The sequence below is a fragment of the Dendrobates tinctorius genome, unplaced genomic scaffold (genome assembly GCF_039654945.1).
Source record: "Dendrobates tinctorius isolate UK_male_01 unplaced genomic scaffold, ASM3965494v1 ptg000060l, whole genome shotgun sequence".
Classification (NCBI taxonomy): domain Eukaryota; kingdom Metazoa; phylum Chordata; class Amphibia; order Anura; family Dendrobatidae; genus Dendrobates; species Dendrobates tinctorius.
The window spans coordinates 30,881,904-30,901,073 of record NW_027361728.1 but is presented as its reverse complement, the minus strand read 5'-3'; the positions used below and the strand labels follow the sequence as shown (position 1 = coordinate 30,901,073).

Here is a 19,170-nt window from a genome sequence, read left to right as displayed (position 1 = left end):
TTATTTGGTAGAGATTGGCATTTTATCAAGAAAATGGCAATCTGGCAGGAGGTTTGGGACCAACAAACGTCTGGTCAAAATGGACGTCAGAGGAATGTCATCAAAATTAATTTTTGAGGTGGGGTAATTTGTCCATATTAGTTTTTTCACATCTGTACCCAATAATTGCAAGTCGATGTGAGTTTGGGAATCTTGATCTATCAGATGGATTCGTTTTATCCATCTGGTCAAGTGTATGGCTTGATAATAAGACACCAAATCTGGTAAACCCAACCCCCCCGCCCGTCCCGGTAAGATCAAAGTCTTAAAATGGAGCCAAGCTTTTTTGGATTTCCAGATGAATCTGGCTATAATTTGATTTAGCGATTTGAAGAAAGATTTCGGTAGGGATATTGGGACCATATTCATCACATAGAAAATTTTAGGTAAAACATATGATTTAATTACGTTGACTCTACCCATTCAGGAAATAAAGGGAAGGTCATAGGAACTAAGGAGGTTTTTGATTTTCCCCAGTAAGGGGGTGAAATTATGTTGGAAAAGGGAATGTGGTTCTTCCGTAATGAAAACCTCTAGATATTTAATTTTTCCCTTATGCCACTTGAAGGGGGTAGTCCTTTTAAGTACAGAAATAACCTCTGTCTCAGTTGAAACATTGAGGGCCTCAGATTTATCCAGGTTTACCTTAAAGTTAGAGAGTTCTCCAAATAAAGAGAAGATTTCAAGAAGCTTTGGGAAGGCGGTCTCTGGGTTCGAGAGCATCAACAATAGATCATCTGCGAAGGCTGCCGCCTTCACTTCAATTCGATTAATCCTGATACCGTTAATGTCTTTGTCTTGTCGGATGGCCTGAATTAGCGTCTCCATAATTAGGACGAATAAGGAGGGGGAGAGAGGGCAACCCTGCCTGGTACCGTTCCTAATTTTGAAGGAGTCCGATAGAATTCCGTTCACCCTGACCCTGGCCATCGGGTAAGTGTATAGCGAAAATATAGTTTCAATAAATGATGGTGGAAAGGCAAATTTTTGCAGAGCACAGTTCATATATTGCCAGCCAACCCAGTCAAAGGCCTTCTCAGCATCAGTAGAAAGGACCGTGAGGGCCTGACCTGTATGTTTTTCATATGAGATAGTGTGCAGAACTCTTGTAGAGTTGTCTTTGCCCTCTCTTCCACGTATAAACCCGGCCTGGTCAGGGTGCACTAGATCTGCCAACATCAAATTAATTCTGGAGGCCAGAATTTTGGCCCACAACTTAATATCCGTATTAAGAAGTGATATAGGATGGTAATTACTGCATTGCGCTCCGTCTCTCCCCTCCTTGGGTATAACTGTGATGTATGCTTCTAGTGACTGTGGTGAGGGGGCTGCACCTTTTAAAAAAAGAGTTGAAAACTTCTACTAAACGAGGGAATAGCGTGTCTGCAAATTTTTTATAATATATTATCGGGAAGCCATCGGGGCCTGGGGTTTTTCCATTTGGAATTTCCGCCAGTGTGTCCTTAACCTCTTGTACTGTAACTTCTTTCGTAAGTAACAATTGCCCCAGGGGGGAAATCTTAGGGAGCGAGAGCTGGGCTAGGAAATTATGGATGGCTACAATAGGATCTTTCATCGACTCTGGCAATTTTTTAAATTTTTTTTAACAAACTTTGGATTTTTTTTCACCACGTAAAGAAAAAAAGAACCTAGACATGTTTAGTGTCTTTGAACTCATAATGACCTGGAAAATCATAATAGGAGGTCATTTTTTGCATTTGGTGAACATGGTAAGAAAAGAAAAAATTTTAAAAAAGTTGTGTCATTGCACTCTTTTTGCAATTTCACCGCACTTTGATTTTTTTATTTTGTATGGAACATTATATAGGGCCCACTCTGTATGAAGCAATATGATGCCCATCTTATACTGTATGGAGCATTATATGGGGCTTAGTATAATGTATGGAGCATTATATGGGGATCATTATACTGTATGAAGCAATATATGGGGTCCATTATTCGATATGGAACACTATGTGGTTCCCATAATACTATATGGAGCACTATGTGGTGCTCATAATACTGTATGGAGCAGTAAATGGGGATCATTACTCTGTATGGAGCACTATGTGATGCCCATAATATTGTAAGGAGGACTATACTGTCCGGTTTCTGAGCTATTGTACAATTTACAATAGATATCACTCATATAATGTAAGAAGTAAGTGAAATATTTGGCATTGTACTACACCTATATATTGTATTGTATTGTACTACCCCACAAGGGTTGCCGTGACGTGGCGGGATGGCTTGTACGTTATTTTGATCATAATTATGTTTACTAAATACCCTTATTATTATTACTACCTTTATGCATTATTTGCAGTTTATTTTTTACTTTTTAGTTGAGGATATTTGTGTTTTTTGCTTTTTGTTTTCTCTGGTTAATGGTCATGTGTTAATATGCACTTACATTGTGCATACACATTAATTTACTTTCTCAGTTCAGTCTCCAGTTTTTTATTCATTCCATTGTGCATTCAGTGCATATAAGGGTGTGACCGCCCTCTTTCTGAGCTGGGAAAGCCATCCAGTCTGGCCTATGCTTTTACTGGTGGGTCAGTCCCTTGATCCTTGTTTACATTCACGTCACTTGGCAAGTGAAAAGGTTTTAAATACTAGAGTAGGACTGTCCCACAAGGGTTGCCGTGACGTGGCGGGATGGCTTGTACATTATTTTGATCAAAATTATGTTTACTAAATACCCTTATTATTACTTTTATGCATTATTTGCAGTTTATTTTTTACTTTTTATTTCAGGATATTTGTGTTTTTTGCTTTTTGTTTTACCTATATTTTTCTGCCTTATCTATGCATCATGAATTGTGGTATGTGTTAACGGGGAACACTGAGACTCTTTCGCCTGGGGCCCATGAAAACCAGGTACCGGTCCTGCCCACAAGGGTATTACATTTTATTGGGTACATTTCACTGCTATGTAAGTTTTCAAAAACTTGTTTCAAATCTATCAGTATCATATTGCTCACCCAGATTGTGTGACATCTTCTTGGGTACATTTATATTAGGAACGGCGGAACGCACTAAATAAATAATAAAGTGCATTCGCCGCTCGGGGTCCACCATGCAGAAGGTGCTAACACTGCTGCTGAGTAATGGCAGATGCGCTATATGGCGGTATAACGCGCACGGGTTAAACACAACACCACCCAATGTGCGCTGAGCGGACTCTATTAGCTCACAGAGGCGCTGTAGCATAAACATAAATGCTGAGCCTGTTAGACTCACAGGTCTCAGCTAAATTGCACGCACGGAATGTGGTCACAGGACACAGACCTACCATGCATGCGGCGTCGCTACCTTGGATGCCGGTAAGTGCTGCTGACTGCGGCACAGCAGCAAACACAGCCGCTATACGATAGTGCCGCGAGACGTGACACAATCGGACGCTAGTGTAGAGGTGCGGTGTGCACAGTGGCCTATGGCTTGCCACTGACTGGCGCTGACTCTTTCTCTAGTTCCCTATCCACATGCGTAATATCAGAGGGAGGGGAATTTTAATAAGTCAGTCACCAGAATCATACATCCATCACCATTCACACATCTAGCAAGTAAAGTCTATACTAGCGCATGGCCGAGCGGCCATGCGTGCCTTTTATAGCCGTGCGCTGCCGGGACCTTCCAGATCTGAGATGGACCAATCAGATCTGGAGAAGGACCTGAGCACGTGACTCCCGACCTCCAATGGGAGATCGTCTCGTGAGCATGCTCAGTAGAGCAGCAGAGGAACTTAGCAGAGCAGCATGTGAGGCTCTGGATTCCTGTTGTGTTGCTGCAGGAATCCAGTGCCTAGACATTTAGTTGCTACATAAGCCTCCAAAACTTGTTCCAAATTTATTGCTATCAAACTGCTCAACCATAGGGTATTGCATCTTCTTTGTTACATTTCATTGCTATAAAAGCATCAAAAAAAGGTTCAAAATTTATCGATATTATGTTGCTTGCCCATCTTCTTTGGTAGATTTTGTTATTGTAAACCCTCTAAAAACTTGTTCCAAACTTATCAGTATTATATTGCTCACCCATAGGGTATTACATCTTCTTGGGTACATTTTGTTGCTATGTATGCCTCAAAAAACTTGTTAAAAAATGTATTGATATTACTTTGCTCACCCATAGACTATTTTGTGGCTTGGAGTCCATTTTGTTGTTATAAAAGCCTCAAAAACATGTTAAAAATGTTATCAATATTAGACCGGCGTCACACTTACCGTATGAAAAATCAGTCCGATTTTCTCGGCCGAGAATCGCAGGAGTGTTCTCCATATGGTGATCTGTATGTAATCCGTTTGCAATGCGATGATGCCATTTCCTCGCATCTGGTATCTTTATGACATCCGTATGCAATCTGTATGCAATGCGATTTTAACATGAGCTTCTACACACAGCAGTTCTCTGTCATTGACACATTATTTTAAAATGAAATATATATATATATATATATATATATATTAGATTGATATATAGATAAAAAGGTGGCAAATGTTCCGCATACAGTTTAATCATTGAGTGACAGGTTAGAATATATAGAATCAATATATACACATATATTGTAAGGTAGCGCTTGTTATTCGTGTTGGGGACACTCGCTGTGCAGCCAAATAACCAGGTCCGGCACAGGTTTTTCATAAAACATCAACATAGTCCTTGCGGTTTATTCATCATTATAAACCAAAGCAGCATGCAACAGTCTTATAGCAGACAACAGGTTACCTTCATGGTGGAGCTCTGCTCCCCTTAGCCCTCTGGTCACACAGGCTGTGCTTTATCTAGCCAGCAGGCTATACAGTCTCTCAGTTACTCTCCCGTGTCCAGGTTACCTCTTAGCTGCTTCACACTGAAGACGTCCGTTCCCTCCTGGGAACTGTCAGACACACGTAGCCATTAGACATAGCGTCCACACGTGCTGTTCTGGAAAGAAGCCACAGCTTCCAGCACTCGGCCTCATGAGACCTTCCATACAGACCAACCAGGTCCAGGCACTCACTCATGTGACCTACTCTGGTCACCTTATATAGTCCGTAGCCACGCCCACCAGATCACATGGCTATGACCTCTTCGCAGGTCCTACAACCATTCACACACATACTTTACTATGGGTGTTTTAGACACCCACCCCTGGGTGGGTTTGTAGGTGCTGGTCCCACCTGTCTCACCAGCCACCTGAAGGTTTCTCCCTGACACATTGTACCAGAAACCTCAGCAGTACCTCTGCTGATCAGCACATAATCAAGCCTTCATCCCAAGGCCACTCACCTTGGGATACATAATGGTCATCTAGCATCCTACTCCTATTACCACACTGTATCTGCCTGTACACCCATCCTGGGACACCCACAAAGTGCCCCCTAGTGGACACTACACCACATACCTCCCCCCTCTGTTCAAACTTGTGGGGTTCAACACACATCACCCAAGGATCTCGAGACCAGGCACCCATGTCACCTTGCCCTACAAGTCGAGAGAACCGTCTCCGTCTGTTTTGTCTGTCATACGGTATCATATCTACGTTAAGCCTCCCCCGCCCCCAGCGGTTAGTACATCGGCCTTGGGCTTTAGCCTTCCCGTCAAAGTCTGTCTGCGTCATCAGACACTGTTTAGTCTCCATCCTTTCCCTGTCTGTTCCGTTCCCTGACCGGCTCGCCCGGTTGGTGCGGTCATAGGTTTTAGTCGAACCTACTGTCTGGTCGGAGTCTGACTCCTTCAGTGTCTCACAGGGGCTAAGGTCTCTCAGCCTCGTACTGCCTGTTGAATTGCCACTTGCAGACTTTTGATGTCCTTGCCTTGCTGTTAGTTTTCGGCCACCTGCCAAGTTACTACTTGGAGAGACCCTTCAGATCTTTACCTCTTGGGTTGAAGGCGGCCGCCACCTGATGTTCCGTACCTCTTTATTTATCTGTAGTTGGTCCAGACTCAACTGCTCAATCTCTTGCAGGTACACCACTCGATACTCCAAGAGCATCCGAACATTTCTCAGGCTTTCCATGGAGCCAACCACAATGATGGGAACCATGGCCTCCTCACCCGACATCTGGACTTCATCATCCGGAAGGATCCTCACCCTCGCCACAGGGGAGATATTTACAAGGTCTTGCATTACCTTCCTGAGTCTTCCAATGACTCTCTCGATCAGACCTTTGTGTACTGGAATTATATCTTCCCCCAAGCCCAGCCGTTACTTCGCTTCCCTTGCTAGCTCTAGGCGTCGAGCAGCTTTTATATTACTCCGTCTAAACAACTGCTTAGCGTGGAGACATTGCAGATGCATATTTTCAGGACAGCTACCCGGTTTGCTGTGTCTTCCCTGGCTGATATTATCACCAACTGCCGAGTCTCAGGTGCCCAGTGCACCTTACACGCTTTGACGGCCTTTTTAAAAGCCTCATGCACACCTTTCTTCCTGGACCGAAGGCTCTGGGTTTACCACGAACACTTCTCTCACTACAGTTGTCCTGACTGGGGGACTACCTTCTTCAGCCCTTGTCTCCAACTCTTCATGAAAATCAGCCTCTTCGCTACTCTTTGCCAAGATGGGTACTGGCAGCTCCGTCTTGTTATCACTCACGCTCGGCCGCTGTAAGTCTTTGTCCAACGTTTTCTCCTGCAGAAGTCCTCTTATAGCTCCTCTGAGTTCTTCCATCTCTTCCCTAAGGGTCTTGTTCACACTTTGCCACATTGACAAGTGACCTCTGAGCTCCAAGACTTCTTTCTCGAGCTCCTCGACACTGTGCTTGGCCGTTTGTCTCAGGACCCTTTCTCAGTTGACATGTTCTTCCACTGTCTCTTTTATCAGCTGTATCTCATGATCCTGTTTCCTTTTGGCCAGCACATGTCGCACCACTACTTCTTTAATTATATTTTCAATGGGTACCACTGGGTCAGCCCCATTAGCCGAGTGAATCCTCCAGTTACCGTCTAACCGTGTTTCTACTCCAGTTGTCTTATCAATCAGGTCAACGTTAGTCCTGTCACGGGATATCAGGTAAGTTTGGCAGACGTACCCCTCTATTCCAGTCACTTCTACATCTGACCTGTCCACTTTAGCAGGTGTCACCGTCTCAATGTCTGCTAGCCCAACAGTAGAAATGTCTCCATCCCCTTGCTGTAGAGGAACTCCCCTCTCCCACAATCCAGAGAACAGTCTAGAGTCGCGGCCTATAACCACTGGACAGGACAAATTCGGGACTATCGCGACATCCAGTCCCTCAATGTCCCAGCCTGTCTCAAAGACTACCCGGGCCACTGGACAACACTTAGTGCCCCTGTGGTTGCAAGTGACACCCATCTTTCTGTCAGGTACCTCAGGTGCAACCCTCACTAGAGTCACCGGGCACCCAGGGTTGACTAGACCAACTATATCTTCATTATCTATCTGGAGGTCACATCCCTGTAGCATTGTGCCGGCTGGGTAGTTCACCAGGCAGATAGGACAGACATAGGACATTTGCTCCTGGCAACAGTTCATATGTACCACCCCTTTTACATTGGGAAGCTCTGCCCCCATTCCCCGGGACTCCACCCCCTTTTGGGCGACTATCCCCTTTTGGGACTCCACCCCTTTTTGGGTTACTACCCCATTTGGGTCACCGCCTCCCTCTGGAACTCCACCCTTTTTGGGTTACCACCCCCATTTGGGTCACCGCCCCTTTTGGGATTTCCCCATGTCCTTTCTACAGTCCTTCTTAGGCTAGAGTTCACAGAAAACAGTTTGTCTCTAGGGCTTGTACTGGCCCTTTAAGCACAATACCACACCAGTTCTTGCTGGCACTGCCACAGCTCCTGCTGTCACCAATCACCGGCACCTCTAGATGCCACTCACAAACAGCTGCTGGCGTCACCTTCGTAACCCCACCGAGTTACAGCAAGCCGCTTGTCACCTTCTTGACCCCACTGAGCTACCGCAAACTGACTTGAGAGGGAAAAGAAAAAAAACAAAAAACACACAACACAAAAACACACACGTCCTGTCTGCGTGCTATTCAGGACATCCGCCTCCTCCTGAGACCATCCAACACACAGGGTGCATCGGGTGCTATTCAGGGAGCCGACCCTCCTCCGAGAGTTTCCCAACACACCAGCCTCACCAGGTCCAGGGGCTCAGCAGGTGCTCTTCAGGACATCCATCTCCTCCTGAGACTGTCCAACACTCATGTCTTACCAGGTCCAAGGTCACAGCATGTGCTCCAGGGATCCGATTCCTCTCCCAGAATCTCCCAACACTGACCCTCCTGGACCTTGCATGCTGAACCATCCAGGTACACAGTATTTCTCACTGACCCCGGTCAGTACAACATGGACATCTGTCCGTTACCTGCTGATATCGGCCACACTGGTTCTCGGGTACTTCTTATCCACAGAGGCACCCTATAGCAATCAACAGTTTCTTTCTCTGACCCCGGTCAGTATACCACACGGTTTTCACGACTGTCACCTGTCGGCCACGCAGGTTCTTGGACCCCTCTACCACGGAGGTGTCCTATAAATCTCTTCCACTGCCCCCTGTCAGCATAACTCACGGTTTTCAAGACCGTCTGCCCTCCTGGCTCAGAGTTGCCAGCACTGCAACATGTGCTTTTGGAATCACTGCCCTTAGCAACCGAGTTTTGCAGACCTCGTCCGTTGCCCCTAGCAACAAGGCTACAACAGTGCCCTTCGCATTCTCCACCAGTTGTAAGGCAGCGCTTGTTATTCGTGTTAGGGACACTCGCTGTGCAGCCAAATAACCATGTCCGGCATGGGTTTTTCATAAAACATCAACATAGTCCTTGCGGTTTATTCATCATCATAAACCAAAGCAGCATGCAACAGTCTTACAGCAGACAACAGGGTATCTTCATGGTGGAGCTCTGCTCCCCTTAGCCCTCTGGTCACACAGGCTGTGCTTTATCTAGCCAGCAGGCTATACAGTCTCTGTTACTCTCCCGTGTCCGGGTTACCTCTTAGCTGCTTCACACTGCAGATGTCCGTTCCCTCCTGGGAACTGTCAGACACACGTAGCCATTAGACACAGCGTCCACACATGCTGTTCTGGAAGGCAGCCACAGCTTCCAGCACTCGGCCTCACGAGACCTTCCATACAGACCAACCAGGTCCAGGCATTCATTCATGTGACCTACTCTGGTCACCTTATATGATCCGTAGTCATGCCCAGCGGATCACATGGCTATGACCTCATCGCAGGTCCTACAACTATTCACACACATACACTTTACTATGGGTGTTTTAGACACCTGCCCCTGGGTGAGTTTGTAGGTGACTGGTCCCACCAGCTACCTGAAGGCTTCTCCCTGACACATTGTACTAGAAACCTCAGCAGTACCTCTGCTGATCAACACATAATCAAGCCTTCATCCCAAGGCCACCCACCTTGGGATACATAACAGTCATCTAGCATCCTACTCCTATTACCACACTGTATCTGCCCGTACACCTGTCCTGGGACACCCACACAGCGCCCCCTAGTTGACACAGTGGTCACTACACCACTATATATATATTAACTGTGTGTAATCCATCTCTCCTATCTTGACTGCTCATGCAGTGATTTTACAGAAGACGGCAAATGAATTACCGGCTATTCTTCTATATATATCTCTCTCTCTGCAATATAAAGACATATACAGTATATATAAATAAGATGCCTATCCATTACAGTACATTATAGTAATATTGTAAATAAATACACCGCCAGTATAAAATATTTTATTTGGAATAAGAAAAAAAAACACTCTTAGTCATGGGTAAGACTCCTTAGTGCAGTCGAAACGTGTCGACTGGGTCATTTCGACCATGAAAATTTTCTTTTGTACGCACTATATTTTCTTTTGAAAAATAAAAGGAATAGAAAAATCCAGTCCTGTTGAGCCTGACTCCAATTTTTTCTATTAACCAGACTGAGTGTTTGAGTCTCCTTTTGTTCCTCCGTTGCAACAGGTACTTGCATCTTGTGCTACAATGTTTGTCACAGCAATCGGTTTTCTCTGATGCATGAGAGCTGTGAAGGTCAACATACTATGTGTATATTGGAGCTGTGGGGGCCAGAATAATGAATATAAGGGAGGTGTATAGGTCAACAAATCATATATATATATATATATATATATATATATATATATATATATATATATATATGGGCATCATTCTTTATATAGAGAGCTGTGGGGGCCAGAATAATGAATATAAGGGAGGTGTATAGGTCAACAAATCATATATATATATATATATATATATATATATATATATATATATATATATATATATATATATATGGGCATCATTCTTTATATAGAGAGCAGTGCGTGGCAACACACTGTATACAGTATAGAGAGCTGTTGGAGTACTTAAAGGACATAATTTTCTCATTTAAAAGAAATCATTAGTTTTGATTGGAGCTCTCGGGGGGATTATTACTCTATAAGGGGTTATTGATACTTTGAAGTTACATTCAATGGTATTTAATGCTTGAATGGAGCACTTAGGACATTATAACCTTCAAAGGTACATATGGGGACTTATTACCTTTTAGCTAGTAAAGTGGGGGCATTAATTTCTTCTATGAGACACATTCTTAGCGCCACTATCTATCTAGTACATGGACTGTGTAACAGTATTTGAGGGAGGTAATCATAGTAGTGACACAATTTGTGACATATTGGCGTCACTATTCAATTCTGCGGGTACAGCCAGGGATAGGGATTTTTTGTGCTTTGGGAAAAATGATAAATTACTTACCGGTAATTTGATTTTCCAGAGCCATGACAGCACTGCAGACATGAGAGATGGTATCTGCCCCCAGGAAACAGGAAACCTGTAGCAGAGACATAAGAAGGGGGTGGCACCTCTCTTCCTCAGTTTGTTTCAGAGTATGCAAAGGTAACCGCCTTATTAATTTACATACATGTTATATAACAGTGTCACTAATATTCACCTTCTTTTTCCTTTTATTATTATTTTTTTTATATATTTTTCCACATAGATTTACATATCCAGATACAACTTTAAATTTTCTGGTGCACCACACAACCATCACCAAGGTAGGGCGGGAACAATGCGGTGCTGTCATGGCTCTGGAAAATCAAATTACCGGTAAGTAATTATCATATTTTCCCTTCCCCATGACAGCACCGCAGACATGAGAGGAAAGATAGAATAGACTCCTAGGGTGGGACAACAGCAGACAACACTTTTGTCCCAAAGGTCAGATTTGAGGGCCCTAGGTCTAGTCTATAGTGTCGGAAGAAAGTGGATGGTGAGGACCATACTGCTGCTTTACAGATCTGCTCAACCGAAGCATTTGCCCTTTCAGCCCAGGACGTGGCTATGGCTCTTGTAGAGTGAGCTGTTACACCCAGTGGGGGAGTCTGATCTAAAGAAGAATAAGCCAGTGCAATACCCATACATAGCCATCGTGCAATTGTTGATTTTGAAGCTTTCTTACCCCTGTTTGTCCCCTGAAAAGAGACAAAAAGGGCTGAAGACTGTCACCATGATTTTGAGGCTTCTATATATTGAAGCAGGCAACGTCTGACATCTAGGCAATGGAAGGTTTTCTCTCCCTAGGATTTGGGGTTTGGACAAAACGAGGGCAAAATTATCTCCTGCTCCCTGTGGAATTTACCTTCGGTAGGAAGGCCGGATCAGTTTTTATGATCGCTCTATCATCCAAAAAGGTGGTATATGGTGGATTTACAGATATTGCCTGCAGCTCGCAGACACGACGACCTGAGGTTAGGGCCACCAGGAGTACTGTTTTTAGTGTTAGCGCCTTTATTGAGATGGAAGCAATAGGCTCAAATGGAGATGCTGTCAGTGCCCTTAATACTAAATTTAGATCCCAGGGAGCTACGTTAGATATTAATTTTGTGGGCTTGGATGTTAAGGAGGCCCGAATTAATCTATAGACCCATGGGTGATCAGCCAGTTTTTGATCAAACAACGCACCCAGGGACCTGCACTTTTAGGGTGCTTGTGGATAGTCCTTTTTCAAATCCTTTCTGGAGGAACTCTAGGATCTCTTTTATTGGTATTTTCTGGGCTGTCCCAGTCCATTGTCGGCCTGTGAGCTGCAAGAATTTTTCCCAAATTTTTTGGTATTTACGTGAAGTTACCTCCCTTCTGCTAGCGAGCAGGGTGGTTACTAAAGGGACTGAGAACCCTTTTGCTAGAAGGAGTCCCCTCTCAAGTTCCACACAGTGAGGTGCAGCCTGTGAACCCTGGGGTGTTCTACAGGGCCCTGGTATTGCAGATTCGGGGTATCTGGGAGGATCCATGGGTCCGAGATAGAAATGCGTCTGAGCCATGTGAACCATGCCCTTTTCGGCCAGAACAGCGCAACCAGGATTATTCGAGCTTTGTCCTGTCGGATCTTTTTCAAGACTACTGGAATCAATGGAAACGGGGGGGGAACGCATAGGCCAGCCGAAATTTCCACCGGTGTAGTAGCGAATCCACCCCCTCTGGTTGCTCTCTTGGATTTAGGGAGTAGAACCTGTCCACTTTTCGATTTTCTCTGGTAGCAAACAGGTCTACTTCTGGTGTGCCCCAGGCAGCGCAGATTTCCCCAAATATTTTTTGACTTAGGGACCATTCTCCCTGGTGTAGTACATGACGGCTTTAATAATCGGCCAGATAATTGTCTGCCCCCTTTAAATGTTTACCCGATAAGGACAGAAGATTGTTTTCCTCCCATGTGAATAATTCCCTGGCCTCTGCCATAAGGGTTGCTGACCTTGTACCCCTTGTCTGTTTATGCATGCTATGACCGTGTTGTTGTCGGATAATATGGTGACAAGTCTCCCTTGCACTTCTTGCTTTACTAGGGGAAGGGCTCGCCTCACAGCCACCAGTTCTTTTAGATTTGAGGATGCATCCCTCATTCCGGGTTCCCACTGACCCTGTAGGGTTCGTTTCTCTATGTGTGCCCCCCAACCAATCGGACTTGCATCCGTGGTCAGTACCACTGAGTTTTGAGTAGTCCAGGGCACTGATCTGTTTAAGTTTTTGGTGCTCAGCCACCATTCTAATGACTCCTGCAATTGAGGTGAGAGAATGATCACCCGATATAAATTGGAAGGACCCTTCTCCTGTTCAGATAGGATCTGCCACTGTAGTTCTCTCGTATGGGCTTGTGCCCACCGGACCGCTGGGATTGCTGCTGTTAACGTGCCCAGGAGCGACATTGCCTCTCTTACTGATATGGCTCGACCGGATTGTATCCGTTGTATTTTTTGTTGGATAGCCCCAACTTTCCTTTCTGGAAGAATGCACTGCTGTTTTAATGAGTCCAATTGAATTCCAAGGAATTCTTGTGACTGCACTGGAGTTAATTTGGATTTTCTTAGATTGATCATCCAGCCTAACCTGGTCAATATTTCCAGGACCTTTGTAACTGCATTTTCGCAATTTTGCTTGTCGTTTGCTATGACGAGGAAATCATCTAGATAGGGTACCAACTGGATATTTTCCTTTCTTATAAAGGACTCTACTTCCCCGATGATTTTTGTAAATATACGAGGGGCCACTAATACCCCGAATGGTAGGCACTGGTACTGTAGATGAGTGGGGACTTAAGCAATCTCTACTACCAATCTTAGATATTGTTGGTGTTCCCCCCATATTAGGACATGGTAATAGGCATCGGTAAGATCTATTACTGCCATGTAGCAACCCGGGTGTCATGTGGTATACAGTCTATCTAGAGTCTAACGCATGGGTATAATAAGACACATGAGACATAAGCTTCTTAAGCATTTCTTGTATTACTCCATACAAGTAGTGCAGTAGCAGGATAGTTGCAGAGTTAGGCAAACAACCAACGATATTCAGAGTCTATTACTTCCCTGTCAGAAGTAGCTGGCAAGCAGAAGGGTTCTGTGTCCACAAATGGTTCCAAGCAGAGGAGATCCAGGCTTCACAGACCAAGTCACAAACTGGGAATAGAGCTGATTCAGGAGCACAGGTGAATCAGCTGGAGCTGATTAAAAGGACAATTGGCAGGAAACAGGGCAGGGACATCATAGCTGAGTACTCCATGTTATTTGAGGGCAAAGTCACTGCACATGCCAGGAAACAAGATGGCCAACGACAAGCTGAGGACTCCATATTGGTTGAGGGCAAAAGTCAATGCACAGTCCAGGAAACAAGATGGCCGACACACTAAAAGCGAAGATAACGGATCTAGCATAAAAGTCCGAAAACATTACATTACTCCCCCCTTAAGGACAGCCTCCGGATGGCCCCAGTCCAGGCTTTCCCGGGTACCTCTGATGGAACTGGCGGAGTAAACGAGGCGCATGGAGATTGGAGGCTGGTTCCCACGAGTTGTCCTCAGAAGAATAGCCTTGCCACTGTACCAGGTATTGCACCCCGTCTCTACGCAACCTGGAGTCCAGGATCCTTTCCACGACAAACTCCTCCTGGCCATCGATGAGGACCGGAGCAGGAGGGGAAGAACGACCAGGGAAAGAATTGGGAGTTGCAGCCTTCAGTAGAGAAACATGAAACACAGGGTGAATCCTCATAGATCTCGGCAGTTGAAGGCGACAGGCAACGTTACTGACAAGCTTAGTAATCTTATAAGGCCCGATGTACTTATGACCCAATTTGGATGATGGTACTCTCATCTTAAGGTTCTTAGTTGACAGCCAAACCAAATCTCCTACCTTGAAGGTTGGTGCAGGTTTACGAAACCTATCTGCCGATTTTTTATACCTGTCCTGAGCGGATTCCAGATTCCTCTTAAGTAGATCAAGGTTCTGTTGTAGAGATGTGATTCTGTCGGCTACAGCTGGGAGAGGTGTGTCTATGGGAAATCGAGGAAGGATGTTAGGATGATAACCCAAATTGGCATAAAAGGGTGACAGCTTAGTGGAAGCGCTCTGCGAATTGTTGTAAGAGAATTCAGCCAGTGGGAGCAAATCCACCCAGTCATCTTGTAGGTGGCAGATAAAACAGCGGAGATACTGTTCTAAGGTCTGGTTAGTCCGCTCAGTCTGTCCATTTGTCTGCGGATGAAAGGCAGAAGATAGATTAACTTTGATGTTTAACGCAGCACAGAAGTGCTGCCAAAACTTTGAAGTGAATTGCACCCCTCGATCAGATACAACCTCATCCGGTACGCCATGCAGACGAAACACATTTTGGATGATCAAGTCCGATGTGTGTTTCGCAGTGGGTAAACCCACACACGGAATAAAATGGGCTGCCTTTGTTAACCGATCCACCACCACTAGAACTGTGTTCTTCCCTTGAGAGGTTGGCAGCTCCACAATGAAGTCCATTGATATGGATCCCCATGGACGGGTGGGAATGGGTAGGGGTTGTAAAAGACCTGTAGGCGACGAACGTGGAGTCTTGCATCTAGCACAGACTTCACAAGAAGTGACATAATCCAGAACGTCTCTTCTGTACGTGGGCCACCAAAAGAAGCGAGACAGGAATTCTTGAGTCTTCAGAACTCCTCTATGCCCCGCTATTTTAGAATCGTGGACGAGTTGCAGTACTTTCCCTCTGGCCGCTTCAGGAATATACAGGCATTGCCCCTGAATCCACACACCATTCTTATATACAAGACTTACTTCACAAGATGGTTGTGCCAACCAGGGATCCGTATGGTATGCTTCCTTGATATCGTTAAGCAAGTCTTGATTATGGATCACCCCCAGGAACCTGGAATCAGAGATAACAGTCTTATGAAACGTGAGTGGGATAGTTTCATCTGAGTAGAGTCTAGACAACGCATCGGCCTTTCCATTACGCGATCCTGGTCTATAAGAGATAACAAAACTGAATTGGTTTAAGAAAAGACTCCAACGAGCCTGGCGAGGAGTCAAACACTTAGCCGATCTGATAAACTCGAGATTGCGGTGGTCAGTCAAGACGATTATCTGCTGTGCAGCTCCCTGAAGGTGGTGTCTCCATTCTTTGAAGGCTGCGATGATGGCCAACAATTCTCTATTACCCACGTCATAGTTTCGTTCTGCAGGAGACAACCGCCGAGAAAAGAAAGCACAGGGATGTAAGACTTCTTTCTCGCCTGTCCTCTGGGAGAGGATAGCTCCAATGGCACTGTCTGAGGCATCCACCTCTATTATGAAGGCACGTTCAGGGTTGGGATGCACCAGAATAGGTGCCGTGGTGAATTTCTGTTTCAGGCGGGAAAATGCTTCTTGAGCCTGGGGGGTCCAGGTAAAAGCAGAGTTCTTGCGGGTAAGCCGTGTGATGGGAGACACTACCTCAGAAAAGTTCCTGATAAAACGCCTATAAAAATTAGCAAACCCTATAAAGCGCTGGACCTCCTTTACATTCTTGGGGACCGGCCAGTCCTTAATGGCTTGGATCTTACTCTCATCCATACTAATTCCTCGTGACGTCATTACATACCCCAGAAATTGGATCTTCGTCCGATGGAATTCGCACTTTTCTAGTTTGATATACAGATGGTTTTGTCGAAGGCGTTCTAAGACCATCTTCACATGTCTGTGATGTTCCTCTGTGGAGTTAGAAAAAATCAAGATATCATCCAAATAAATTACAATGAATGTATCCAGGAGATCTCTAAAAATGTCATTCACCAAATGTTGGAAAGTTGCTGGGGCATTACATAAACCGAATGGCATTACCAGGTATTCAAAGTGTCCGTAGCGTGACCTGAAAGCAGTCTTCCATTCATCCCCAGGTCTAATGCGGACCAAGTTATAGGCCCCACGGAGATCCAACTTAGTAAAGAGCTTTGCATGCCGTACTCTCTCCAATAATTCCGGAATCAAAGGTAGTGGGTAACGGTTTCTGATCGTAATCTTATTGAGCTCCCGATAATCTATGCAGGGCCTAAGAGATCCGTCTTTCCTCTTCACAAAGAAGATTGGTGCACCAGCGGGAGATGAAGAATGGCGTATGAAGCCCTTGGCTAGCTGTTCATCTATATAGTCCTTTAGCGCCTTTAGCTCTGGCCCTGCCAAAGGGTAAATCTTGCCAAACGGTATCCCTGCACCTGGTAATAGGTCTATTGGACAGTCATATGGACGGTGAGGGGGTAGTAGGTCTGCGTTCTTTTTGTCGCACACATCAGCATACTCACGGTATATTGCTGGTAGCTCTGAGACTGATGGTGGTCCCTTAGGGATGGAGCAGACTGAAGCTTCTGGACTTATCTGTGTCTTCGGAAAGTGCAGTTCTTTAGTCTCCCAATTAATTGTAGGATTCCGAGCCTGCAGCCAAGGCAGTCCTAGAATAATAGGGAAATGAGGAGAAGAGATGAGCATAAAGGACAGACTCTCTTGATGGTCATTACCCATGAGGACCTTCAGGGGTTCCGTCTCCTGGTCCACTGGTCCCGAGTTTAACAGTGAGCCATCCACGGTCTCCATCTGTACAGGAGTAGCCTTCTTTACTGAATGTACGTTATGTCTCTGGGCAAAGGAGATGTCCATAAAATTGCCGCTTGCCCCTGAATCAATCATAGCGGAGGTAGATACCCAAACGGAGTGAACCCTGAGTTTGAGGGGAATGAAGCAATGAGAATTGTTGTTCTTGCAGCTCAGCTGGGAAACCGCTGAGAGGACCGGAAAAACTGCTGCAGTAACACCTGCATCGGGCTCAGAGATAACGGAGTTCAAGTCCGAGTAATCAATGTCTGTATCTTCTACTCCCTCTGGGGTCTGTAGTGCGGACCTGACAGAACCCCTCTCACAGCACTCGCAGTGTATGATGGCTGCAGTTGTCTTACGAGAACGACTGGGGCAGTTGATGATGAAATGTCCTGACTTACCGCAATAGAAACACAGATTTTCCTTTAGTCGTTGTTCCTTACGTGCATCACTGACCCGTCTCTGTAAAGAGTCCACCTGCATAGGCTCGGGTTTTGGTTCTCGTATAATCCTGCTCAAGGACTCCTTGGCTGGAGAGGGAGAGAATAAATGATTAGAGTGCCTTAGCTCCGACCACCTCTCCTGTCTGCGTTCAGTAAGCCGAGCATCGATCCGAATACAGTAGTTGATAAAATCTCCTAATGCTGTAGGTGGGTCGACACGAGCAAGTTCGTCCTTAATTACAGAGGATAATCCTCTCCGAAAAACCGATCTTTTAGCGGAGCTATCCCAAGTGGTGTCGAGGGCCCATCTCCGGAAATCCAGAGCATATTCTGCTACTGAGCGCTTACCTTGGCTTAAAGTCAACATAGCTGATTCCGCTGTAGCACCGCGGTTCGGATCATCGAATGCCTTCCCCATAGCTGAAATGAAAGCATCAAGGTTATTTAGACAGTCGTCGTCAGTCTCAATTAGAGGGTTTGCCCATGCGAGAGCTTTGTTGGAGAGTAGCATAATTATTGTTAATACTTTAGATCGCTCAGTAAGGAACTGAGGCGCATGAGCCGCAAAGAACAGTTTGCATTGATTAATGAATCCTCTGAATCTTTCCCGTTCACCGCCAAAGCGGAATGATGGTAGCTTGGGGATTCCCATTGCCGGGGTGGAAGTTTGGGTTTGGACTTGTCGCTCCAGAACCTCAATCCGGGTTCGTAAGTCCTGAGTGGTTTGTCCGAACACCTGTAGATTATGATCACTCCGATCCCGCAGACTTGCAAAGCTGTCCTTTACTGCCTGTAGATCGGCAAGGATTGAATTGGTTACTTCGCACAGATGTTTAACAGAGTCCTCCATATTCCCCGAAGATGTATGGCAGAGAGGCTGGAAAGAAAGAAAAGGAGCACAATAGTGTTTACCTGTGGTAACACTCCTGACTTAAAAGAAGGGAATGTGCTCACCTGGAAAGGTTGTGAGAAGCCACAACCACTATCACATATATCGATATCTTGGATCCACAGCCTGCAGCGGCTCCCCAACGGCAAAGATCCAAAAAAAAATAAAAAATAAAAAATAAAAAATAAATCTCTATACAGGTTGCAGCGGTGTCTCAGACCCAGCAGACTATCATGGCTCCTGAATCTGTCATGTGGTATACAGTCTATCTAGAGTCTAACGCATGGGTATAATAAGACACATGAGACATAAGCTTCTTAAGCATTTCTTGTATTACTCCATACAAGTAGTGCAGTAGCAGGATAGTTGCAGAGTTAGGCAAACAACCAACGATATTCAGAGTCTATTACTTCCC

General features: G+C 45.3%; 1 protein-coding gene across 1 annotated transcript; it reads right to left on the bottom strand.

Annotated features, from left to right (window-relative positions):
- Window positions 1-13,795: 13,795 nt before the first annotated feature.
- Window positions 13,796-18,909, bottom strand: LOC141092736 (uncharacterized). The gene is made up of 4 exons (XM_073579126.1): window positions 18,215-18,909; window positions 17,135-17,953; window positions 16,438-16,546; window positions 13,796-15,723 (listed from the first exon to the last, which is right to left on the bottom strand). The coding sequence occupies exons 1-4, from the start codon at window positions 18,714-18,716 to the stop codon at window positions 14,271-14,273; spliced, it is 2,883 nt and encodes a 960-aa protein (XP_073435227.1). The 5' UTR covers window positions 18,717-18,909; the 3' UTR covers window positions 13,796-14,270.
- Window positions 18,910-19,170: the final 261 nt, after the last annotated feature.